Genomic DNA, 17,208 nt, shown 5'->3' with positions numbered 1-17,208 from the left:
ATTACCCCTAGTCCAGCTTTCTGTGGAACTGGAGAACAGGTTATTTCCTCTTCCTTTACAAGTCTTTTTCATCATTTAAGACTGTTGCTGAGTTGTTCTGTGATGGGTTTTTCTAAATTATATGTCCCAGTATCTTCTACCCTTCTTGACAGGTCAAGTTTTCTTGTGAATATCTTAGACCATCAAGATAGAACTCTGAAGCTACATTTTTAATTAGGTATACCATTCTTGGAATTTTTAGAGAGATCTCAGTTGACAGTATGCAGTTTGTGATTCTGCAAACTTCCTCTACAATTAATACAGAAATCCCTAGGAAGAGTGTTAAGTCCTGGGTACAGTACAGCATAATATGAATAGCACAGAAAGATTGTATAGTCATATGGGTAATGCTGTGTGATGAGGTTGAAATCAAGTGCATTGTTAATTGTGCATTAGCACATGTACAGGTGTAAAGGAGGACTGCAATATGCTTGTCCTGGTGATAAATCCACACAGGTTAAAACTACTGCCTGCATTAGGAAAAATAAATGTCTTAAGCTACTTTGGAATTACAGATTTGCTTTCAGTGGTTTGCATCATATCTCAGTATTGAAAAGATAGAACTTTCAGTGATCAAAAAAGAAGACTAGAAGTGAGAGTGAGCCTGATGGCTGAAAAACTATTTGTGTATCTTGTTAAAGTAAAAGCCCTATTCCAGAAAGCTTAAATTTACAATTACATTTAAAAATCCAAGAAGATGTATAAATGCACTTTTTAAACAGGTTCTATATAATGCAAGTGGATTCCTAGCCAAAAATAGAGATACGCTGCCAGCTGATATTGTGCTGCTACTGCGATCATCTGAAAACAACCTGACACGACAGCTGGTAACTCACCCTCTCACAAAAACAGGTATTGCTGTGTGGTGATCTTCTTAGATTTCTCCAGCCTTCATGATGACCACTGCTAGGTTTCATATGGCCCCTCACTGATGACATTATACACTTTGTGGCTTCACTTTCCCACCATGGAATCTATACTGAATGGAGCTGCAGCCATCTTAAGCTGCAGGGGAGATATTGGTCTGGTCAAGTGCCAAGGAAGTGGTAGAGGCTTCTTTCAGGGTCCTGTCTTCAGGGTAGGGGATCAAGACAGGGAGTGGAGCACATCTCTTGAGCTGAGGCCTGAACAGAAAGGATCAGGTAAGTCATTGGCCTCTTTTGGACAGGGCATTTATAAATTGCCTCAGTGCAATTTATCTCTAAGCGGTAGAGAACAAAGGCTGGGGATCCTAACATCTGCTGCAAAGACTGAGAAGACACTCCTTCATTTTCAGTCTTAGAGTTCTTTACAATAGGTAACCGATGGGGTCCTTGTAGTAAGCTCTTCCTGAAGAAATTTGTAAGTAGAGGTGGGGGAATAAAACTGGCTCTACAGAAATTACTCCTAAATTGCACCTTTTTTCAACTATGTCCTTGCAAATTGTCCTGCCTTCCACTGCAGGATGATGGGTAAGTCTCCTTACAACCAGTTTGTTATTGTGTTGTAGTACTCCCTGTGTGATGGCATTGATGCCCTACAGTAAGTGCTTTACAACATTACTTTCTTGTACAATTACATGGGAGACATATTTCTAGCAGAACAGAAAAGCTAAACTGGAAGAGCCTAATGGAAATGAAAATGTTCTCATAACTTAGAGAAGCTGAGGTTTTGGCAAGGCTTCTGTTCTTTACAAAGGGAGCTTTGCTATTAGAATGCAAAATTTGGTCTTGGAATTTTATTTTGAGTGTTCCTGGAAAAGCACAGAGCTCAATGCCCTTGCCTGATCTTTTTGACTTGTTGATATTTGCTAATATACTAAAATATAATTTCCATAGAGTCCAAGCAAGCATCCAAATAGCTCCAAGAACTGATCCCAAGTCTTCATGTTTTGCAAGATAACTCTGAAGGCTGTTTTAGTCTTCTTGTTGAATATTGTGAAACACTGCATGTAGCATTTCAAAACTGACTCAAACCTTCCAGCTACAGCCAACTTAAAGTTAGGTTTCTGATCCATGTTATTTATCTAGAATCAGAGTAGTTGTAGAGAATTACCCAAAGTCCAACCCATCTTGCTTATCTCAGGTGTTTCTCTTGGGATGGGAAAAATCTCCTCTGAAGGTGTCTCTCTCCACTGAATACAGCAGGGATCCTGTAGACACCTCACTTTTGGATAGCTAAAGTTAGCTGTTAGTAATCCTCTCTTTTTCCTTCCCACCCTGTGATATTCAGCTGAATGCCAGGGAGGTTTAGGCCTTGGTATCATCACATAATACCAGGTGCATTACCATGACACATATTTGCAGCTGTTATTCCAGCTCTTATCCACCTCTTCCTGATAGTAGCTGAGCACTAGTAGAGAGATAATACAGGCTTTCCCAGTGGGAGATCCCAGAGGTGTTATGTTATTAGCAGAAGCAGTAGCAGCATGCAGCAATGTTTAGGGTTTATCAACACAGAGAGACATGATGGAAAGCTCAGCAGAATTTTCATTATTCCTTGAAAAGACCAATGTCTGTGTAAAGCATGTCAATGCACCTAGTCCTTCAAGGTCATCATAATGAAGATATTGCTTGGCTTAGAGTTCCAGAGTTAGAGCTTTAAGGCTTTGCCTGTGCTAGTAAACCAAACAGAGCCAGTGAATAGTAGCTGAAACATTCCCACAGGGCTCTCATTCTGATTAATGGTTACATTCTGATTAATGGTTAGAATGCCTCCCTGGGACAGTTTTAGTCCATGTCAGCTATTAGCCTTCCAGGAATACTGAGCCGCACTTCTGAGAAAGGACAGGCCAGTGATGGTTTCCAGCAAGTTGTGTGGAAAGATACAATCTTCTTTTACTGGGGGTTGAAAGCGAAGTAAAGGGTAGAGTTTAGGTGTATAAACTTGAGTCATGCCATGTCACTTTTCCTCAGGGCCAGAGAAGGGTATTAGCACATTTTTCTTTAATATGTAGCATTAGAACTAGAATAGTACAGTAACATTCTTAGGGTAAAACCACAAGGATGCTCTAAGATGTATCTATCTTACCTTCTGCAGCAGTCTGTCTGTTTATTTTTTTATCTAGCAGATGACATATGAGCTGAAGGAGAAAAAACCATGTTCTGTGTTAATGCAACTTCTTCAGAACTCATTCCATCCCAAGGGTTAAAGGGGAAATGAGGACACACTCTGAAAAAGTCAATGACCTTTATAATCATATGCTTGCACTGGGGGCATGAATAAGGTGGTTCAGATCATTCTTAGTTTAGATGAGATGTAAGCACTTTGGTAGGTTACTTTCTTTCATCTTTCTATAGGTAACCTGGCACACACCAAAAGCAAAACTACAATCAGTTATCAAATGTGGACCTCCCAAAAATCAATCAGTCATACAAAGGTAAGAAAACTGATTTTGTGATTCTGCATTGAAGCCTAATTTAAACTAGAAAGGCAGTAGCTGTTTTGGTATTGAAAGTAAGTGAGTAACCCCTTCCTTGGTTTTTCTCCCTCTTCTATTTTCTTTTCTGTTTAGCTGGATATCTTTGTGTTGTGCAATTCATATTCCTTCCGTGAGGTAAAAACCTAACATTTCCCTTCTTTCTGGCTATAGTTTTATAACAACTTCAGGGGGAAAAAAATTACTATTTCCCAACTGCTATTGTAGCAAAAAGAGAAATTAAAATATTGGTGTGGAATATAGCCATGTTTCTTAGAAAACTATCAGATTAACAGTGATGATGAAATAACAGACAGGACCTCAGACATTGTCCAGTTATTTGTGGCAGTGATTAGATGCTCTGTTACCAATTTGTGCCCTTTGTGTGTGTGAATATTTGTGTATTGTGTAGCAAAGTGTTGGTGTCACTGATTTGTGTTAGTGATCATGCTGTAACTTTTGCTGTTTAGAATACTTTTAAAATTATTTACGTTCTCTGAGGGATGCTTTCTTGCGGCATTGGAAAGGGCACTGCAGGCTAACTAGAGATAAAAAGTGTAATTTTTTCTTCATCTTTATAGAATGAAGCAGGAGATACTGGACATCATCCAAGAGAAACAACCAGCATGAAAACACAGACAGTTGCTTCTTATTTTAGAGTAAGATACCAGATCTTTTAATAAATATTTTTAGAGTACAGAAAATGCTTATTTTTTTACTTTTTTGAAATGCACCTGTTGAGTTAGTAGTGATCCATTTAGAGTTTGTGAACTGCATATATGGTGCAGCAGTCTGTGCAGTACAAATATCTTGAGATTGTGATGTTTCATCTTTAACTGTACTTGATTACACAGCCACATTGCTGTCATGATGATGTATGATGATCAATATTAATCTTTCACTTGCTTGTTTTTCCACCAAAGATAAAGGGAGATTGGACATTAGTGGTGTAGCATTTCCTTACGAGTTTAAGAAAGAGGGCAAAGTTAATTGGAAGCAGGAGCTCCAGAGAAAGTTCTCAATGGTCCCTGCACAGAGGCTGCTCAGAGTTCATCCCTGTGGCTCCTTCAGCAGTGCTCTGGACCTTCCCAAGCACTGGCTGTGCTGCTGGTCCTAAAACAGCAAATAGCAGTGAAGAGCATCTGAAGTGTGCACAGAGTTGATTCTGCTCTGAATTTCCAACTCTTGTTTAGTCATCCCTCCCAGCAAACCATAAAGTGGCTGAGGGAATGTTCATGATGAATTTAGCACACGGCTTAAAAGTTTGCTGATGACACTAAATTGAGAGGAGCTGTCAACTTCTTGAGAGCAGAGAGGCCCTGCAGAGAGACCTCAACAAATCATATGACAATTCAGAAAGACAATGGCCAAATTCTGCACCTGGGATGGGACAGCCCTGGTTGTGCATAGAGACTGGGGAATGAGAGGCTGGAGAGCTGTGCTACAGAAAGGGATCTGGAGGTCCTGGTCCGTGGCAAGCAGGAACCTGAGCCTGCAGTGCCCTGGCCGCCAGAAGGGCCAACCCTGTCCTGGGGGACATCAGGCACAGCATGGCCAGCAGGGCAAGGGAGGGATTGTCCTGCTCTGCTCTGCACTGGGGCAGCCTCTCCTTGAGTGCTGGGGGCAGTTCTGGGTGCCACAGTATAAGAAAGAGATTAAACTGTTAGAGAGTGTCCACGGGAGGGCCATGAGGATGGTGAAGGTCTGGAAGGGAGCCCTGTGAGAAGCAGCTGAAGTCACTTGGTCTGTCCAGCCTGGAGAATGGGAGGCTGAGGGGAAGCCTCATTGTGACCTTCAACATCCTCATGAGGGAAATAGGAAGGGCAGTCTCGTGACCAATGACAGGGAAGGGCATGAAGCTGAATCAGGGGAGGTTTATGTTGGATATTAGGAAAACATTCTTCACCCAGAGGGTGGCTGGGCCCTGGAACCGGCTCTCCAGGGAAAGGGTCACAGCACCAGCCTGGCAGAGTTCCAGGAGCATTTGGACAATACTCTCCAGCACATGGTGTGATTCCTGGGGTGTCCTGCACAGGGCCAGGAGTTGGATCCTGATGAGTTCCTTCCAAGTCAATATATTTATGATTTTATGACCTGTAGGAGTTCACTTACATCTATGTCAGAACAATGAGGAGCCAGATCTCTCTTTTTTAGATACAGTTGCACAGCTTTGTGGACTGTGAAGGATAATTTCAGTTTAGGTATCACAGTGGTCCAAAGCTATATACTGTCCGAATATTCTAGATGGAAAAAAATATTGAATCTCATTCAAATTAATGTCTGTGATTCAGTGTATTATCAGCACTTCTAGCATCAGAGGCTGCAAATGAGTTAATTATGTTTACACTTTTCTGATGCTATTTTCTGTCCTGGATATCCCTGCTTAGATCATGATAGCTAATGCTCTTAAATGAAAATCCACCTTCAGCCCCACTGGTTTACTCATACACAGAAATCTATGGGTGACTGAGAAAAGCATATGCCACCTCAGACTGCATGGAAAAAAATATATCCATTAGCGTGTCCTACTTGTTTGTGTTCAGTTGGCACACTGGTGATGGAGCTAATTAAGCACTTTGCTCTATGGTGCAGCTTCTGCCCAGAATGGAATTGCACATTTTAATAGGAAACATATGGCTCTTGACGTCCTCCACTGGTTTCATGTAACCATCCTACTGCTGAGCTGCATTACCTCCTGGCTGCCTCTTTCTGTTGAGTCAGGTTGAATCTTGAGGAATGAGCCTCTTCATTTGTGTTTTAATTTGATCCTCCCATGGAGCAATTTTTCAAAACACCAGTCAAGGTTGTTTGCAGTTAGATTCCCCTCAGCTGGCATGGGGAGCTACAGGCTGCATCCCCCCTGCTAGCCTGGTACTCTGGTAAGGTCTGAAAAATGCAACTTTGGAATTCTGTTCTTCTAGCTTTGCCCTCCTTGGAAGTTTCCTCTTGGCAGGGCAGTTACTGTATCACCGTCAGTCTATAGAATGAGCAGGACACACCAAGATCAGAGCAGTTCAACCAGCCCTTCTTCTGGGGTAGCCTTCGTTTCCTCCAACCTAATGAAGGAATTGAAATATTTACTGGCTTGCTGCTGTTCCACTTCCCATCCATCAATGGATGATTTACTCTCTGGGTGAACAAGGGTCTTCAAATAGGTGACAACAATAAAAAGAAAAATGGCTGTAATTACCTAGCAAAGCTCCAAGATGAGCAAGTAAATGTGAGTGTAAGTATTCTGTCATATGTTGGACATCATGGAAATCTGTGATAATGTCCTGGATGAAATTTGGTACATTTATTTGGAATCCATGTTTCTTGCAAGTAGTATAAATTAGTAGAAGCTTTTCTAAGCTAGAATTTTTTGGGGGTCATTTACTTCATCTACTCTTAAACTATCAGTTTAATGACATGTATATGGTTTTGGACATGATTCTGATAATATGAAATAAAATTTCAACTACACATGGACCTATATACCGGTTTCATAAGTATCCTGGTGACAGATCTCTTGTTACTTTTTTGCAGTATTCTCTGATGGATTTGCTATCCAAAATGGTTGTTGGTCAGCCCCATTTTGTCAGGTGCATCAAGCCCAACAATGACCGGCAGGCAAACAAGTTTGACAAAGAGAAAGTGTTGGTTCAGCTGCGTTACACGGGAATTCTGGAGACAGCACGGATCCGCAGACAGGGTTACTCACATCGTATACTCTTCGCTAACTTCATAAAACGGTAACATCGACGTGAAGAAGCTTTTTTCTCTCCTATAATTGCCAGCCAGTGTTTGTTAAGCACCAGCATTGTTTTTGGCATGGTCTTTGAAAAGAAATTCAAGGACATTTCCTGTGACAAAGAAGGTTATAGACAAAATGAGCAAGAGTAGTTCAGGCACAAGATTAGTAACATGTTTTTGATGGGTAGGGAAAGATGATGAATCACAGAATGATTTCTGTGATTCAGGCTCTCTGAGCATTTGGGTAGAAATTTACTTGCTTATACTCTGCAAGTTTCTTCAAGGACTTGAGTATTAGAAATGCATTACTTCAAATCAAAGCCAAGAATTTGCAGCCACAGCATCCAAGGAACACCACCATTTCTGTAGTTCCCAAGCTTCAGTACTGTGCAACATCTGCTTATGCAAGGGTAGATGATGATTTGAGATTCCTAGTCTAGGGCTGAAAAGTTTATTGAGTACAATAAACTGCATAGTGTTGTTTAAAATATAATTCATAATATTAGTCACTTCTGTTAAGAAGCAGAGTAATGAACTCAGTGTGGTTGTATTATTCCTTTAGCTACCTTCTTCCTCCACCTCAAAAATCTGTACTTCTCTCTTACAAATAAAGACCCTGAGTATTTGTCTCAATCAGAACAGAGCTGTGTGGAATGGAGATCAAAACTGGGAAGAAGCAAGCATCGCCTATTTGGACAGAAGCACTTAAAAGAAATAGTGCACTAGAAAGAGAGAGCTAGTAGCAGAGTGCTGCAGGTGCATGAGATGAGAGGAGAACAGCAAAGGGATGTTTTTAAAGCCCTGTTTCTGGAAAAAATAATCCTGGAACTGTTGCTTTTTGGAAGAATGCAGCTTTTAGAAGAGTGCAGCATGGAAAGAGAGTTACAAGATGTGCTGTAGCTTTTGGTAACAGATTTTTATTTAAAAAAAAAAACAAATTTAACTGTTCAAGTAACATATATAAAAGCAGTAAACATAATGGGGTAGCTCTCTAGAGGCTGTGCCCCTGATTACAGTGAGACTGTGCAGATCTCTGGCACTGAGGACGTGGCCCTCAAAGGAAAAAGGATTTTTATTAAAATATATGTCTTATTTTGGGTTTGGGGTTTTTTAGTAGTTGAGAGTTACCGGTAGACCTGAGATAATGGCATAATTATTTGGTTGTAATAAAAATTAGCCAATTCATTGTGTTTTACAAAAAGAAAAAAAAAGGAACTGTAGGTGATAATGAAGAAATCCACATTGTCTCTTTTATTATTCCATGAGCAAACTGTTACCGTCATTTAAAGCTGGTAAACCCAGGCTTTGTGTTTAAAGGCTGAATAACAAGAAAAAAACCAGAATGTACTGTAAGGAAGCACACATAATTAATGCAATTTTCTTAAATTAAAAAGCCAAGATAGATATGGTTCATTTTGTTATAGAGCATTTTGGAAAGTCCTGGAACAAACAAGTACTTTCTATCCAGCAGCTGAGCTGGTGTATCACAGGTAATTTTTATGAGTGAGCATTGTGACCTCTTTTCCTAGTCAGAATTAATTCTGAGTAATGAGTTTGCCAGATTAAGTGCTTACAGATGATGTGTCACAATGGCACTTACATGTTCCAAAAGGATCTGCAAAACTGATTCCAAGGAGCTAACAAGAGCTGGGATGCATCTCAACATCTACTGAGATATTAAGTATCTCAAAGGCAGATGGTCTAGCACATGAGACAAAACAGGAAATTTTTGTGACATTTCTAAATATAAAATAATATAATTTAGACAGAAAAGCTTTTAAAATTTTTTTATTTTATTTTTAGATTGCCACTGAAATCACTTTCACAGTATATAGTGAGGAGGAAAGAAATGTTGTGCTATTCTACTTGGACTGAACTCTTTTTAAAAACCTTCTGGTGTTGGTATAGAATTAAAAAACCCTCCAGGGTTTGTAATATGTCACTCATCCACTTTTGATTGAGTTTCTTAGTACTGTGTATAAATAACTGCACTTTCTTTCATATGCTGTTTGGTTTTTTCAGTGCTATGTTTTCTTTTATGCAATTGTTTTTATTACTTAAAAGAATGGTTTAAATGTATGTGCATGTATTATCCTCCATTAATCAAATAAAGAATCATGCATTTGTCTTTAGGTATTACCTCATCTGTTACAAAACAAATGATGATCCTCCAGTCAGCCCGGAGACCTGTGCTGCCATCTTGGAAAAAGCCCACCTTGACAACTGGGTTCTTGGAAAAACTAAAGTAATTTTTTAATATACTGTATCTTCTTCATTCCAGTATGCCATTGTTAACATATTAAACAATTTGTTTTCTCACCCATTTGGTTGGAGTAGCTGTTGATCTCTACTCTTTTTAAAAAGCAAAGTCCTTAATACACACCAGGAATGTGTTGGCAATCCTTGTTCTGGATTCATTTTTTAGGACTTATGTGAGTTTCATGCTTGATAAAAGCAATTTAGTAAATAAACTATGCTTTAGGTTTAAAATTGGGAAATGGAGAAATTGAAGGTTCCAGATTTGGATCATGTTTATGTAACATACATTACATTTGTGAGGTTAACAAAACTGTTAACCTTGTAGTTTTGAAAACAGATTTATAGTTACAGACTGAAGGCTTGCACTGGAACTTTAAAAAATCTTGCCATAAAAAAATTAATAAGCAAGGACTGACAAAAGATGCTGAAGAGAAGAGTAAGGTAAACTAATATCCCAAACAATGAAAATGTTATCTCTAAGAATTATCCTTTAGGTACTACAACAGAAGGGTCTGTTCATCATTTGAAACCAACTTGTAACTCTTGCTGATGTTAAATGGATTGAGTGACTAAAGGGCAGGGAAGGTAACTAAAACTTCTGTTTGTTTCTCTTTTTAAGGTATTCCTCAAATACTATCATGTGGAGCAGCTGAATTTAATGCGGAAGGAGACAGTTGACATGATTATTTTGATTCAAGCTTATGTCAGAGGGTGGCTGGGTTCAAGGAGATACAAAAAGATAAAGGAACAAAGGGAACAAAGTGCTATTAAAATACAGTCAGGTAATAGCTTTAAAACATTTAACATTTTGCTTAAAGCTAGTGCATGTGTACAGTTGATAGATGAATGTGCATGCTGGATGTGGATTTTGCTATTTTCCTGCTGTTACGTTTGACAAAATATCTTATACTTGGTCATATCTGTTCTCATGAAAAAAATTCTTTTAACCAGGTTATGACAATCTCTTTACTGAAATTACATTTATCAGTGTTATATTTAAAAGGCAATTTTAAGAATGGAAGGATGTGATTGCACAGATGATACTCTTATTAATAATATTCTGGCATGCACTGACAAGGTTGTATAATGTAATAATGAAAATAAAATATATTAACTGTCTTAGATAATAAGGCCAATTACCCTGTTGATGGAGGCATCAACTGATTTTTTTAATACTTTCAAACATAATCTTATTTTACATTCTGATTATCTTGTGTTTTATATTCATTTGTTTCATCATAACTTTATTAACCAGAAAATGTATTTTTATGTAGATTTACTATTTGTGCTTGTTTGCCTTGTTTTCTGAAACATAAAGCCTGTAAAATATTTATGAATATTTTAATAGAGGTCTGTAATTCCAGAATATTTTTATTCTTTTTTGTACCTAGTGGATTACCTAGTTTTTAACATTTCTTTTCAGCTTACAGGGGGTTTGTTGCTCGTAAAGAATACAAAAATGCAAAGCATAATAAAAAAGTGGAAGAATATATGATCAAATTTCAAGCAAGTAAGAATTGTTTGCTTTCTTGGCTTTTAATGTTTTGTCCATACACAGTATGTTGACTCAGATTCTCACTATACTGATTGACTATGCTCATTTGCATGTTCTGAGGTATAACTTATCTATTATATGTCTGTATACAGTGGCTGAAATGGATGACTCTGTTCTGTTACCTGTACCTCAGAGTGATTTAGGCATTTTCCACTGCTATGAAGTGGGATGCTCAAATGCCATAGCAAACCTTGTCACTCCTAGTCTGAGTACTACAGCTGCCCAGCTGTGGGTGTTGTTGAATCCCACACAACACTGTCTGCATATCATAAGTGTATGGGTGCTGCTTAATTAGGAATTGGGTTTGTTATGTATCAGTAATGGTTATATTTAGGAAGACTGCAAGCTGTAAATTCACTCAAATTTCTTCTTCTTTTTTGCCATCACTTTGTTTCTCTTTTGCAGCCATAATGACCCTGGGCCCAGGTGTTGCTAGGGGACACCCCTTTTTCCTCCCTGTACTTTGGTTTTCCCTGTCCCTGGAGAGACATCCCAAAGCTAGACACAGTCTAGGCAGCTCTGAAATCAGGAGCAGGACAGCTGGAGAGATATGGGACTGAAGGCCAGGTTGGATGGGGCTCTGAGCAATCTTGTCTAGTGGAAGGTGTCCCTGCCCATGGCAGCAGGGTTGGAACTAGATGATCTTTAGGATCCCTTCCAACCCAAGCCATTCTATGATTTTATGATTCTATAAAAACAGCTGGCACAAATCTGCACAACATTTTCGGTAATTACAAAGATGGCAACCCAAATATAATCTAGTGTTGCCAGTACCCAGGCTGTCTAGATTTAAACAACCTCAGATATGCCTTCATGAGTATATACCACCACCAGTGTTGGTTTTAATCATTGTCAGATGCATTCGTTAATGGCCCTGGACCAGTGTGTACTGAAGATCACTTTACTGCAGTTGGTAGAACTTCATCAGTGTAGAAAACAATCTAAAACCAGCATAAAATCCAGTAATTAGCCAAAAATTATTACACATCTGAATGCAGCCAATTATATTAGGATATTTAGCAAATGCAAAAGAATAAACTTTTTTTTACTCTCTTAATGTCTCTAATGTTTCTTTTTGTCCACCTTCTGTGATGTCTGCAGTTGCATTTCAACTTTTTCAGTGCACAAGAAGCCAAAACTCAAATGAAGTCCATTTTTACTTAGCTCTCTCCATTTTCCCCCCATTTATTTCTAAAGCAATACGAAATTTCTCTTCCAGTTTGAAAGCAAAGCTTAGACAGCAACTATATCATTACAAACTTCTCAGAAAACGTCAAAAGTGAACCAGAATAGTCTAAAAAGGCCAAATGCAGCTTATATTGCCATGTCCATTGATAACTTGATTGTTTCAAAACTACTCCTGTTGAGTTGCTTTTATATGAAAATGGAAAGAGAATTGTCTCCAAACCCAAGAAACTCAAGAAGTATTCCAAGTGCTTGACAATTTCCACTTTTCTAAGTCTCTGTCAGCCTGCAATATAAACTCCAATTGTGCTACTTCCAATAAGTATTTGTGTTTCTTTGCCCTATATCCAGTTACCAAGGTGTAATTTATGCCCATTTTATATGGGGCTTCTTACTTTGATCGACTGCACCTAGTGGAGCCCAGGCTGGTCTAAGTTATGATTGGGGAATGCTAAAGCACATAAAACTTAGCACTATGTTATATGAATGTGTTGGAACAGACTGCTAATGCTCCCTTCTTATTTTCAAGTGAGCTTGACCTTTTCACTGTGATGCAAAACACTCTCAGCAGAGTTGAAGAAAGAGTCCCATATATACCATGTCCACAGGGTATTCAAGTCACCTGAATCCACTATCCCCATGCTCTTGGTACTGCATTTGGAATTAGAGCCCAACAGAAATATTTTGACAAAACACTATGTTATTTTTATTTTGCCAGGGATTAGCGGATTTGTGCTGAATCCCTGGAGTTGCAGATTTGTCCAAATCACAGCACTGTGGAGACTGTGCCAGTTCCCATTAGGAAATTATTTGCAAGTTCAAAAGTTTTTGAAGCAAGATTCTGAATGCAATTCAGTTTCTGATTAGGACACTTCAGTGTAGATGTCTAAATGTGATCTAGGTGTCTAAACTGTTGTTATAGTCAGTAGAGCCTAGGGTTGGAATAATTTTATTCAAAATCAGCTAAGGCTCAGCTCATTTGCCCTCATACTGGTATCTAGTGACATTCGAGGTGCCCTGGTTATCTGGTCTGGCCTCCAGCTTTCTTTCACCTGGTATAGCCAACTTTTCCTGTCCAGAAGGTCCCATCTGTCTTGCTCTTTCCGCCAGCTCCATGTGGATGCCTTGCTATCCTGGAGCACTTCAGATGGCACCAGATACCAACGTGCTGGCAACTGCATCCAGGCCCCAGTGACCTGTCAGCACCTATGTGACCCAGGGAAGGCCCATGTTTGAGTCCTTATTTCTGGTTCAAACCAGAAAATTACCCTTATGCCTCCCACAAAGCACTGGTAGGGAGGTTCTCTGCCACGGTGCACCTGGCTACTGTGGAGCTTAGCACATCTTTCATGCTGAGCATTTTCATTTTGAATAATCAGTCTTTGCAGAAGGAGCATGAGTTAAGTCTTCTGTAACTGCTGAGCTGTAAAATTCTCAGTTTCTCTCTGATCTATTGAATGTTCAGCTAATTCCAAACCTGTGCCAGTTGACAGCCTGGTAATCTCTATAGGCTGATAATCAGGCATTTCCCATGGAAATGAAAGACAGAGTCAAATCAATTGCCTGAATTAGGCAAAGCAGGTACATTAAGCTCAGAGTACTGCGTTATAGAGGCACTTGTATAGCTCTGTGTGCTTCTGTTTTATTCTGCATCTTCCTATATTTTCTTTAGTCCAACAAAATATGAAGAAAGAGCTTGTTTGTATCCTCATGTAGAATGGGTACAGCTTTCTGAAATCTCAAAAAGGTTTTATGGGAATCATTTCAGATGAAACATAATCATAATAGGCACCCTGGTTTGTATTTCCTTATTAGCTTTTGTTTAATGCTGTTAGTATTTGACTGTCTGAAATGTATGTGGCACCCATTGCTTGTTGCCTAAGGTTGTTTTGCATTACAATTTGTATCAGTTGCCAGAGGATACTTACTCAGGAAGAAGAGAAAAGAACTAACTGAAACAAGAAGCAAAGCAGCAATAACAATTCAGTCTCACTACAAGGGATATAAGGAAAGGAAGGTCTTCCAAAGCCGGAGGTAGTGTTATTTTCTCTTCTGTCACTCAAACGTGTCCCTTTCCAGTAATTACAGCACTGAATAACAACAGTATAAGATAAGAGTGAAGAAAATTAGGATTATTCTAGATTTGTATGCAGAAGTAATGTATATTTATACGGAGGGTTTTAGTGGCAGTAGCCAATTTTCTTATCTTTTCAAGCCCAAAGAATAAAGGCACATTAAGGAGAAAGATCAACAACACTGTACCTAGCTGTAATGGTAATGTAACCTATAGATGAGTCTCTTTGGAATTAGCTCATAATAAAAAAATGTTCAGACAAGAATGAGATAGATATCTGCAAGGAGCTGTTCTTGTTTTAAGTCACTGTTCAAGATAAGCAAAGGTGATGACAGAGGAAACACAGAATACCTTTAGGATTGTGTGTATATATATACATTCTTTAAATGCTAAGAGGTTCATGCCTTATGTTTTTGTTAACATCTAAATTAATTCTTTACTATTTTATCTTATTATTTATTAATTCTTTACTGTTTTACACAACCTAGATTATCTTCCTGGCAATTTTCCATTAAGTTTAACAGGGACGTCCATTTTTACTTAAGATATGATGATGTTGATGATAATAATATTATCCCTTTTCACTTTAAGAGATACTACTACTACTACTACTACTACTACTACTACTAATAATAATAATAATAATAATAAAACAGAAATTGCTATCTTTAATTCCAGCTATATGCACTAAATCTTTCCTATGTTGCAATGTATCAAATTGCCAGTTAGTATACAAAGACCACCAAATGTAGTTGTAAAGTTGTCTCTATTCTTCATTTCCTTCAGCTGTAATTTTTGCTCAAAACTCTGTTCCATTCAGGGAATCACTCAGAAAGCAAGAAATTGAAAATGCAACCACTAGCAAGAAGGAAAATGATGAAGAACTACAGGATCCTGAGGAAAGTCCAACTGAGAGTGCCCTCCCTAGAACAGAAGAAGAAGCAGCTGCCATAGCAGAGGATGAATTATCTGCTGTAGAATTCCTTGAAGCACAACTGCAGCCAGCTCAAAATGATACACTGGAAGAAGTAGCAAGTGAAGAGACTCAAGATGAACCTGGTGCTGTCACTGACAGCAAGTGCTCTGGGTACAGTGACACAGGGAACGGAGAGGCGCAACAGCAAACATCTAGTGAAGGAGAGGCAGCTCCTGTGAAGCAGAACCTGGCAGTAGAAGAGGTTAGTGAAGGTGAAGAACAGGACTCTTTGGAAGAGTTACCCAGCAAATCTTCTGTCAAAATCTCAGCTGAACCTAGACCCCAGCAAGAGCAAGATAATCAAGATACACTCAGTGCAGACTGGCAAAATCAAGAATCTGCTGTGGTCCAGGCCAGGACCAACAGAGATGTGGAAAGAAACTACCTAAAGCGTGAAGCAGCGATGCCTACAGGAGCTAAAGGAATCACAAGAAAAGAGTCACTGAGAAGAAGCTCATGGAAGCAGGCTGAGGCAGAAAAGCAAGGTTCAGAAGACAAAGAGAAGGCAGCAATAGTAATTCAGAGTAATTACCGGGGTTACAGAAGGAGAGGACAACTCAGAAAAGAAGGGAAACTACCTTGCAAAAGTCAAGAGAAAACAATAAAGGAGCCAACAGAAGCAATACACGTTCAAAATAACAATCCCCAAACAACAAAAGATAGGGAAAGCACCAGTACAGAGGCTGAAGGCTCTAAGACACTGAAGGGAGACTCAGAGAAAGAGGCTTGTGATTTGGAAGCCTTTTCACGACAGGTAAGAAGCTTGTAAGCAGTGTAGGTGGAGCATAATACTCTGAGCAGTGGCAGAATGGCAAAGTTATTTTACTGACTTCTATGGCACCAAGGTTTTGCTCTCTCAACTAAGACAGAGATTTTGTAATGTGTGTTCTATGAAAATGCATATTTTGGTTTGCAAGAGAAAACAGCCTTTTCAGGAAGGAGGAAAAGTCAAAGAGTACTGGCAAAAATAATGTTAATCTGATTTAAGTTAAATGCAGAAGCTTTGCCTTTCAAATGTTTGTTTATCCATCAAGGTCCCTACAATTCAGTACACTTGTGAAATGTCCCTGTAAATGAAACTAAAGCTGCTGTGCCAGTGTCAGAGACTTGCACATGTGGAGAGAAGTATGCCCACAGCTGTGGAAGCAATCTTGCATCAGCAAGGCACCATCTGCCCATGTGTGTGAACCAAGGAGAAGTAGCTGTAGGACTGGACTGCAATGTTGAGTTTCCTACATGTCTTTTTTTTCCCATCTTCTTTTTTTTTTTTCAAGAAATGAAGAGGTAAATGTGGTAGGAGTATGCATTGCAATCAGTGGAGAAATACCTTTTAAATTAATTCTCTAGTCCACTATTTTACCTTTGATTACCTTGGAACATGTATACTTATTTCTATAATAATGTAAAAATATATTTTTCAGATATCAAAATTATCTGAAGATTACTTAGCATTGCAGCAAAAACTGAATGAAATGATATTGTCCCATCAGCTGAGACCTGTGATGATGTCCAAAGATAACCAAGCTAATGGCCGGCTTTCTTCTCATGTTTGTCAGTCAGGTAATGTTTAACCTTACTGTTGGCAGAATTTTCATTTGTAAACAGGACTGACAAGAAGCTACTCCTGGTCATGTCAGGGAACAAGGAGATGAGTTAATTCCAGCTTCTCATATTACTCTGGCTGTGTATTTTTGTACTAAGCCCCATATCAGTACATGTCTGGAACACAGTTTCCAGATAAATACCCAAACCTGGTTGGGATTTATGTATTTACCTTTTTTTTTGGTCTTTTGTTTCAGTGCTGCTTAGGATTGCTGAATGAATCTAGACACACAATCACTAGGAATACTTTTATTTGGTAAAATTCCATATTGACTCTTGTTAACTCAGTTGTCTCTCAACTGTGTGTGCTATTGTTATGATATGGGACTATGCTTTCAAAACACAACAGTTTTTTAGGTAATATGTCAAACAATTTACTAAAATTTATG

The 17,208-nt window shown here is 38.8% G+C and overlaps 1 protein-coding gene across 1 annotated transcript in view; it reads left to right on the top strand.

Moving 5' to 3' along the window:
- The window catches only part of MYO3A (myosin IIIA), a 112,033-nt gene that overhangs the window by 81,116 nt on the left and 13,709 nt on the right, over positions 1–17,208 (top strand). Inside the window, exons 22-32 of the mRNA XM_030970758.1 lie at positions 762–889; positions 1,009–1,181; positions 3,318–3,397; positions 4,018–4,095; positions 6,962–7,167; positions 9,302–9,413; positions 10,047–10,209; positions 10,851–10,937; positions 14,078–14,201; positions 15,062–15,971; positions 16,639–16,777. Of these exons, the coding sequence (XP_030826618.1) occupies positions 762–889; positions 1,009–1,181; positions 3,318–3,397; positions 4,018–4,095; positions 6,962–7,167; positions 9,302–9,413; positions 10,047–10,209; positions 10,851–10,937; positions 14,078–14,201; positions 15,062–15,971; positions 16,639–16,777 (2,200 nt within the window). The remainder of the gene's footprint in view (positions 1–761; positions 890–1,008; positions 1,182–3,317; positions 3,398–4,017; positions 4,096–6,961; positions 7,168–9,301; positions 9,414–10,046; positions 10,210–10,850; positions 10,938–14,077; positions 14,202–15,061; positions 15,972–16,638; positions 16,778–17,208) is intronic.

The sequence above is a fragment of the Camarhynchus parvulus genome, chromosome 2 (assembly GCF_901933205.1).
Source record: "Camarhynchus parvulus chromosome 2, STF_HiC, whole genome shotgun sequence".
NCBI classification, from domain to species: domain Eukaryota; kingdom Metazoa; phylum Chordata; class Aves; order Passeriformes; family Thraupidae; genus Camarhynchus; species Camarhynchus parvulus.
This window is presented reverse-complemented; position numbering and strand designations above follow the sequence as displayed.